The 8,898-nt window shown below is 67.7% G+C and overlaps 1 protein-coding gene across 1 annotated transcript; it reads right to left on the bottom strand.

Annotated features, from left to right (window-relative positions):
- Positions 1 to 5,320: 5,320 nt before the first annotated feature.
- Positions 5,321 to 7,304, bottom strand: CHLNCDRAFT_8997 (hypothetical protein; the record flags this gene model as incomplete). Its single annotated transcript, XM_005845656.1, has 8 exons — positions 5,321 to 5,391; positions 5,517 to 5,585; positions 5,717 to 5,785; positions 5,937 to 6,049; positions 6,198 to 6,310; positions 6,514 to 6,671; positions 6,851 to 6,987; positions 7,162 to 7,304. Coding segments are annotated over 8 exons (873 nt in total), but the record flags the coding sequence as incomplete, so codon positions are not given.
- Between the last annotated feature and the right edge of the window lie 1,594 nt (positions 7,305 to 8,898).

Genomic DNA, 8,898 nt, shown 5'->3' with positions numbered 1-8,898 from the left:
GGAGTGGGCGGTGTGTGTGTTCCTGCACCTGCTGAACTAACAGCATAGTATGCACCGCTCTCACTTGGGCCTGGGCGGCGGCCGCAGCGGCGGGCCGGGCGGCTTGGGCGGCATCGGCGGCGGCGTGCTGCCTGCAGGCGGGGGCGGCGCAGCCAGAGCCTCAGCACCCGCCCATGTGGCCGCTCCAACCACACCCACACTATACTATGTGCCAACAGCTCAGCACACACAAGCACCATTCTCACCGGAGGCGTACTGGAAAGAAGAATAGTTTGCGCTGAAGCAGGGCTTGGGCACCAGCGTGTCCAGTGTGTACAGCAGCCGTTGCTGCGGCAGCAGGAAGGGGGCAGGGCCGGTCAGCCACCGGGTGGCATGCAAAAACGCCAGCCCAACACCAGCCAATAGCCGCCCCCGTGCGCCGCTGCCGGCCGCCCCGCCAGCGCCTGGCCGCCTCCCGGGCGCCTCCCTCGTCCCACGCACCGGCAGCAGGCCCACGCCTGGCTCCCGGAGCGAGTCTGACACGTTTTTGAACACAGCATAGGCGTAGGGTGTGTTGACGCGCACAGATGCCTGCACCCAGGTGCCGTCCGCGGTACTGCACACCGCCTCCACGGCGCCCGGGAAGTTGGGCACGATGGGGGCTCCGGTGAGGAACCTGCGGCGGCGGGCGAGGCGCGGTGGGCGAGGTGTGTTTATGCGGACGCTGGCGGGCCTGCCGGGCTGGGCATGGGATGCTGGCAAGGGTGCACAGGGCCGCCACCCAAACCGCCCCAAGCGGGCCGCAAGGGAAGGTGGCATGTGGGAAGGGAGGGCAGCCGGCGCGGCATCACTCACTGCACGGCTGAGAGGGGCAGCACTGGCGGGCCGATGCCGCCCGTCAGGCGGTGCACGAAGTCCACGATGGTGGCGTTGTTCTTTTTGGGGGTGGGGGCTGCAGGCGGGAGGTGGGTGCGGGGAGGGTACGCCGCTCGTGCGCCGCATGCGGAGCGCCTCGTAAAACGACAATGCAGAGCACCAGGGGTGCATGGCAGGCAGGTCAAGTCAGGTTCTCCAGCCAGCCTCACCTGTCTGCTTGTAGCGCACAAACACGACCACGCCTTGTGCGGGCGGCGGAGGCGGCGGGCGCGGCGGCGGGGCCTGCAGGGGAGCGGCGGCGCACAGCGGCGGGAATGCATGTGAGGATGAGTGTTCGGCGGCAGTTAGGCTGTATACTACACAAAAATCGTGCAGCATCACGTATGCCAATGCTGGATTCGGTGTGCTGCTGCATCCCATGCTGGTGGCTGCCCCCAAGCAGCCTCGCTGGCCGTAATAGCCGCTCGGGCGACCGGAGCTGGCTTAGTGCCCCCCGCCTCCCATCCAGCTGCCTGGTTACAAGTAGCTGCATTCAACCAGACCAGAGAAATACTCACGTCTGCAGGGCAGGAGGAAACGCAGGCAGCAGGTTGGGTCAGGGGCGTGCTCCAGCAAACAGCGAGCGGTCATGGCGGCACGCCGCCCGCAGAGCGGTGTACGTCCCATGAGTCGGCAGCAACCGCTGCGCGGACGCCCCAACCCTGGGCCTGCCGCCCCATCATGCCCTCCTGGGGCCCCAGAGCGCAACGCGGCCCGCCCAGAGCCCAGGGGATCTGTTAGGAGGATCTGTTGGCACCCGCGCCCGCTCCGCAGTGGCGTCTGTGCAGCCCAAATGCATGCACAGTGGGTGCAGGCCCCGGTGGGCGGTGCCCCCGGCTGCAGCGCGCACCTGCCGCCAAACCGCAACAACAGCACAGCGCTGCTGCCACGAGCAGCAGCGCCCCGCTGCTGCCTCGTAGTCTCGCCATGTCAGAGTGTCTGGCGGGGATGGGGCGGCCCGGGCCCTTGTGCTTGCGGGCCTCCTCAACCGCGCTTGTACAACAACATGTACTTCTTGGTTCTCCTGTCAGCGCCTTTCGATGGCGGCGCTGTTGCGAGCAGTGCGAGCGAGGTAATGCGAGTGGTGATGGGCAACACTCGCGGTGACAAGGCGCCGTGCCAGCCAAAACGCCAACCAACCCTCAACAACTTGGGTTTGAAGCCCCGGCAACACACGGCAGACTCAAGTGCGGGCAGTGACGGCACGGTCGGGCGAGCATATGCAATCCCTTGAGTGCCGCATTTTGCCCCAGCAGCCACCTAGCCAGGGCATGCGCTGGCAACCGGCGGCGCATGCTGCACCGGCACAAGGTCTTGTTTGCTGGTTGCTACAGCTGAAGCGGTGTAGATGCATAGTATCAGTGACGGGATTCAGAGTCTGGCAATGCCGGCCGACCCTGTCAGTCCAGCTGGGCCAGCGCCGCCGCCGCGGCCTGCAGCCCCGCCCTGCCACCCCGTCCCGCCGCCGCCCTGCCGTTCCTGCCCACAGCAGGGGCCGCCGCCGCATCACCGCCCAGCACCTGCGCCGCCTGGGTCCCGCCCGTGCGCTTGCTGTTTGGCTGCTGCTCCTTCTGCTGCTGCAATATGTCTGCCGTCACAATCTCCTTGACCGCCGCCACCACCTCCTCCTCTGTCGGCAGCTGCGGCGCCCCAAACGCCTGCTCCAGCTGCGTCCGCATGCCCTGCACACGGCCGCGGGGCGACGCGCAGGGCGGCGCAAGGCGACGGTCGGCCGCTGCCCGCAAGAGCACCGCGCTGATTCGGCGGCCGCCGCAGCCACGGCCACTACACCACAGGTGGGCACCGCCGTCCGCCTTGCGCACACCACCCCGCCGTTGCCCACTGCCCGCGCGCCTCACCTCCAGCTTCTGCTGCTTGGCCTTCTCCTCCCGCGCCTTGCGCTGGTTCTGCAGGCGGGAGACCTTCCACAAGTCCTCCAGGTTCTGCACCACAGGCACGCCGGGGTGCTCCTGCAGGGCAGGCAGGCAGGGCAGGGGCAGGGGCGGGTTGGCAGGCAGGCAGGCAGGGCAGGCAGGCAGGCAGGCATGAGCAAGGGTGGGTGGGCAGCAGGCGGCGTCAGGGCAGCCACGCCAGCCTCCTGTGCATCGTTCGCCGCTGCCACTGTTGCCGAGCCAGCTGCCACCACCCTCATGCACAGCCACCTCCACACACACACACACACACACACACACACACTCTCCCTCTCTCTCTCTGCCATTCGCGTGGAGGCTTGAACATAATGCACCGCCGCCCACCACCACCGCCCACCACCCACCAGCCGCAGCCTACCACCTCCCACCCACCCTGATGTACTTTTCCTCCTGTGTCTCCTTCTTGGCCTCCCGCTCCACATCGCTGTCCCACCCAGCCATGTCGCCGTCGGCCGCAAACGCAGCTGCCGCAATGTCCGCCCACACACGCATCTCGTCCCGTACCGGCGGCGGCGGCGGCAGCGCCGGCGGCACCGGCTCGGGCTCCGCCAGCGCGGCAGCATCCACCTCGGCTGCCGCGCCAGCCTCTGTTGCATCCGGCGCGGCCATGCCGTTCGCGCCGTCGCTTGCGGGCTGTTGGCCTGCTGCTGCTGCTCCCGCGGTGACACCTGCTGCCGCCGCCGCCAGCTCGGCGACGTGGACCGAGAAGGGGGTGCGTGGCAGCGGCTGGCCGCGGCACCCAATGTGCAGCCGCCAGAAGCCAGGGGAGGGGGCTGGGGCGGGGCATGGGAGGGCAGGCAGGAGCAGGGGCGGGCGTCGGCAGGGCAAGGGCAGGCAGCGGCAGGGGCCTGGCAGGAGCTGTCGGTCCAGCTCGGCAGGAAGGCGGCCGGCGCATGTACGTGCAGCCAGCTGGCCAGCACACACATCCCTCTCCCACAAAGCGCAGGGCACCTGTGTAGCTGCAATGAAACTGGCCCTCCCGTGTGGGCGCCAGCTCCACCGCCACCTCAGCACCGCCGCTCTCCAGCCGCGCCTCCAGAGACAGCGCCGCCTGCAGAGCGGCCGGCTCGCCTGACCACCTGCAGGCAGGCGGAGCGGGCAGGCAGGCAGGTGGGGAGGGCGCCACGGAGTGAAAGTGATGGCTGGTTGGCAGCCGTCAAGTGGCAGGAGGGGCGGCATCCGCGGACGGTGACACCGTCATCTGCCAACCGGCATCCACCGCCGTCACGGTGGCAGCAATCCACCCACTTCCCCCGCTGGGCACACCCCGCCACTACTACTGCACCCTGCCGCCGCCACGGCCATGCCGCCACTGCCGCCGCACCTGTTGCCATACTCATCATGAACATCCACGGTGAAGCGGGCCAGGGTGCCCGCCCATGCGCCGTTGCGCCCCGGCCCCGCCACCTGGCACCGCCGGGCGCAGGGCGCCGCCGGCAGCACACGCAGCGGGTAGGGCGAGTGTGCCACGTGCTCCCCAGCACCTGGCGGGGAGCACAGGAAGCGGTGGGCGTGTGAGGGATGGCCAAGGGTGGCCGCAGTCGATGTCTTGTCACATGAAATATGGCATTCTCTGCTCTTGCCTGCCACCGCAAGCATCCAGCTATGCCAGCTGAGCCGCAGTTTGAGGTGAGCGCCGCAGCATGTGCACGGTGCAGCAGGCGGCAGCTGCTGCCAGGCGATGCCGGCGGCATGGCGGCAGCGCATGGCAGCTTCCCGGAAGCTGCTCACCGATGGTGATGTGCAGCTGGTATACTCCCGCCACGGTGGCGGTGTAGGACAGGCTGTATGTGCCGTCGCCATTGTCTGCCACGTCAGCAGTCACTGCAGCAGCACACCGCCGGTTCCCATTTGGCGGCAGCAAAGTGCGGCGGTGAATTCAGCCAGCAAGCGATACAGGCAGGCGGGCATGGAGGGTAGGGATGGGAGGCTGCCGGCGTGTTGAGGCCGGGGCCAGCAGCGGGGGCAGGGCCTTGCCACCGGCGGCACGGCATAACCGGCAGCAGAGGAGCACGCCGCACCCGCAGCAGGGCCCTGCAGCGCTGCCTGGAACTCGTCGCCGCCGCTGAGCCGCAGGCAGCCGTTGTCGTCACGTGCCTGCAGGGAGGCAGGCGGGGACGGCGGCCAGCTGGCACACGTCGGCGCTCCCCATGCAGAGCTCAAAAGCGGCCAGCGCACGGCTAGCACACTGCCAGCACACTGCCAGCACCGACATGTACCGCTATGTACCGCGCCGCACCTCCACCGCCAGCTCGACCCGCTGTCCCGCCACCGCCCGCGTCACGCCAGGCCCAGCCACACGGCAGTGCTGCGGGTCTGCCGCTGACTGCACCCAACCGTCCTCCTCCCAGTCGCCTGCAGCCAGCACCAGTGGGGCGTGCTGTCTTCAGTAGCGGCGGCGTTGGTACAGGTACGCAGAGTACATGCATGGAGCTGCTCAGCAAGCTGGCAAGGCCGGCCAACCTGGCCACCTTGCGCGCAGCACGGCAGTGCCCACCTCTAAACTTCCGGCCATCAGCAAACTTGCACACGCCGTAGCCGTGCCGCTTGTCCGCCTGCCACTCCCCTGCAGCATGGAGGAGAGGGCAGCACGCGCCCAGTGGAAGGGCGGAGGGCTGAGCTGGCGCCAAGTGGCAGCGACGGCGCTATGCTGCCGCCGCTGACATGAAGACAGCACATGCTGGCACCCACCCTGGTACTTGTCGCCGTTTGCGTACAGGCAGGCGCCCTTGCCGTGCCGCAGCCCGGCCAGCCACTCCCCTGCACAGCAGGCAGCGCAGCAGCCAGCGCAGCAGGTGACACACAGCCGCAGCACGCCCAGCACAGCGTGCGCCAGGGGGCTCTCATCGCCGGCCAGCGCTGCTGTGCTGGCAGCAGCAGGGAGGGCGCACCTTCGTACTTGCTGCCATCCGCGTAGTGGCACAGCCCCTTGCCGTGCCGCTGGCCCTCGAAAAACTCGCCTGCAGGCGCAATGCGAGCGGCAGCTGCTTGAGAACGTCCTTTGAGCGCTGAGGTGGAGGTGTGCAGCCGCCTGCATGCACCAGCTGTCGTGCAGGGCAGCAGCTCACAAGCTCTTGCAATCACAACCCATCACCGGCCGGCCCCTCCCACCTTTGTATCTGTCTCCCGCCTCCGTCTGGCACACCGCCACGCCATGCGGCCGGTCCTCCTTCCAGCCGCCCTCGTACCGGTAGTTGCCCAGGCTCAGCTTGCCCTGCCCGTGCCTGAGCGCACACTCGCATCGGCGGGCAGCATCAGCAGCATCAGCATCAGCGGGCCTGGCATGCAGCTGCCAACAGGCACGCTCGTCGACAGCCCATCCCTGCAGCCAGCTCTTCGTCCCCGTGCTGGATGGCCTGTCAGCCCACCCACCTCTGCCCCGCCTGCCACTGGCCGTCATACGTCGAGCCGTCTGCATACACGCACTTGCCCTCCCCATGCTGCAGATCTGCCTCCCACTGCCCCATGTACTTGAATGCTCCACGCTGTGGGCAGAGTCGAGCAAAAGGGTCAGGGACGCACGCTGCCTTAGAGTGAAGCACTGCCGCCACTGCCAGCATAGGCAGCAGCTGTCGGGCAGGGCCAGCAGCAGCTGCAGCTGCCTGGCTGGCATTCCGCGGCGGCGGGCAGGGACACGGCACTGCTGGCAGCCGGCGGTACCAGCGGCAGTACCAGCGGCGGCGCCCACCTGAAACAGCACGCCGTAGCCGTGCCGCTGCTCGTCCTTCCAGCCGCCGCTGTACTCGAAGCTGCCGTCGGCGGCCGCCACCTTGCCCTTGACCCGCAGCCCCTCCCGCCACTCCCCTTCGAAGAAGCTGCCATCGGTGTACGTCCACCGGCCCTTGCCTGCAGGAGCATGAGCGGTTATTGAAAGTCAGCAGAGACCTCAGCGCATGTGCGCCCAGGTGAGCGCCGTGCGGCGGATGAGCGCCAGGTTCAGGCAGGCAGCTGGCTGCCAGCCTGGCCATCCAGCCTGGCCATCCAGCCCGGCAGCCGTCCAGCCTGGCCCATGCAATCTGACTCACCTGAGATCTTGTCGTCCTCCCACTCCCCCTCATACTTGTCGCCACCCGGGAAGTAGTGGGTGCCCCACCCCCAGCGGTGGTCCTCCCGGAACTCCCCCACAAACACGCCGCCGTTCTCGTACTGCGCCGCGCCGCTCCTGCAGGGGGGCCGTGGGCGGCAGCAGGAGGGCGGCTGGCAGCACATCTGCCAGTGGCTGGAGGACGGCGGTGGCGGCGGGGTGATGTACGCAAGCGCTGTTGCAGGCACGATGCAGAGCGTCCTTTCTCCTCGCCCTGCATGCAGGCCCGCTTGTGCCAACCCGGCGCCGCACCCGTGGGCCTTGTCGTCCTTCCACTCCCCCTCGTACTTGAGCCCGCGCACAAAGGTCATTTTGCCGGTACCGTCCCGCCGATCGTACCGCCACTGCCCCTCGTACCGGTCGCCGTTGGCGCACGTGTGCACGCCGCGGCCGTGCCGCAGCGTGCACAGCATCTCGCCCTGCGGGGGTGGCGGCCGGGGTGGCAGGGTGGGCAGCCGCAAGAGGGCGGCAGAAGTCGGAGAGGCAGGGCGGGTGGAGGGGCGGCGGCGAGCACCGGGCCTCCCAGCAGCTCGCACCGAGTAGCTTTCCCCGTTGCCATAGTCCATGGTATGCTCGCGGATTACAAAGTCGTCGGGCGTCTGGAAGCCAGCCAGGAAGGAGGGGCTGCAGGGGGAGAGAAGGAGAGCGGCGGCACATGGCGGCACCGGCGGCGGCACGATGGGCGTTTGGGATGAGGGGCGCCGATCCGTCGCAGGCGATTGATGGTGCCACATGGCTGCATGTTGCGCACCGCAGCGCCGTGCAAGGCCTAAAACACAGCCGGGCGCGCTTTGACGCTTACTCGTGGGGGAGCTCCTCCTCCGCCTCGCTCAGCTCCTCGACGGGCATCATGTAGCCCTTCTGCGCCATTTCAACTTCAAGGCGCAGACGGTCCACCTCCTTGCCCAGCGCATCCAGGGAACGCGAAGAGTCATCGCGCAGCTCCTTGTATTTCACCATCGCTGGAGATGTGCTGGGTTCAGAGATCGTCTGATATCGAGAGGAACCTGTGTACATAGAGAGAAGGCGAAATGCGAGGGTTGCCCAGCGTGCCCCGTCAGCAGGGCGCAGGCACAGCGCTGGGCGGCGCAGTGGCGAGCGTCCCGAGGCAAGCTCATGAGCCGTCGGCCACGCTTCCTCACATCGTTGTTATCACGCTGATTTGCAGGACAGATCAAGTGCCGGCACCCATGGCTGGCCCGGTGCGGCACCTGGTGTCCCTGCTGGCCCTGCCTCGCTGCTCGCAGCGCCTCGTGGTGGTGGCGGCCTCCAAGCCGGCCATGGTGGAGCAAGCTGGTGAGAGTGGGGGTCACCTGATATGATGAGAGCCAAGCCCGTCTGCAAGCATTGCAGGGCCAATGCGCGAGCCCGCATGTGTTGCCCGCTGATGTGGCACCTCCCCCGATTCGTCTGGCTCATCAGGCACGCTCTCTCCCGCGATCCCTCCCTTTCCTTCGCCTTTCAAAGTCTCTAAGGCTTCTATTTCTCCCCTCCCGCACCCCGCAGCTGCCGCAAATTTAAAATTATGAACCAACCTGTCATCCTTTATGCCTTAGAACGGCGCCAAAACGGCGCCAAGAATGTGTTTCTCACTAAGTCAGATGTAGAGGGCATCATCCGGATCAAGCAGGGCGACCAGCAGGCGCCCTCAGGCCGGCGGCGGCGGGGTGCGGGAGGGGGGGCGGCAGTGCAGGGCGGCACCAAGAACTACAGCAAGAAGGTGCTGCAGTTCTTCCAGGTGCTGAAGGGCGCTGGCGGTCAGGACATCCTGTGCCGCTGCGTCAAGCGCAGCGGAGAGTGGCGGTGGTGCCCCGTGGTGCCGCTCGAGGAGCTGCCCCGAGTGATCAAGGAGCACCACGAGCGGGCGACTGGCTTCAGCGGTGTGGAGAAGCTGTACACACATGTGAGTGATACAAGGGGTGCAATGCTGCCGCCAGACCAACTGGAGAGTGCTCTGCATCAGGCAGCAACCGGATGCATCGCAGCAAG

Source organism: Chlorella variabilis (genome assembly GCF_000147415.1).
Source record: "Chlorella variabilis unplaced genomic scaffold CHLNCscaffold_16, whole genome shotgun sequence".
NCBI lineage: Eukaryota > Viridiplantae > Chlorophyta > Trebouxiophyceae > Chlorellales > Chlorellaceae > Chlorella > Chlorella variabilis.
Note: the sequence above shows the minus strand (reverse complement) of the source record. Positions and strands in the feature narration are given on the sequence as shown.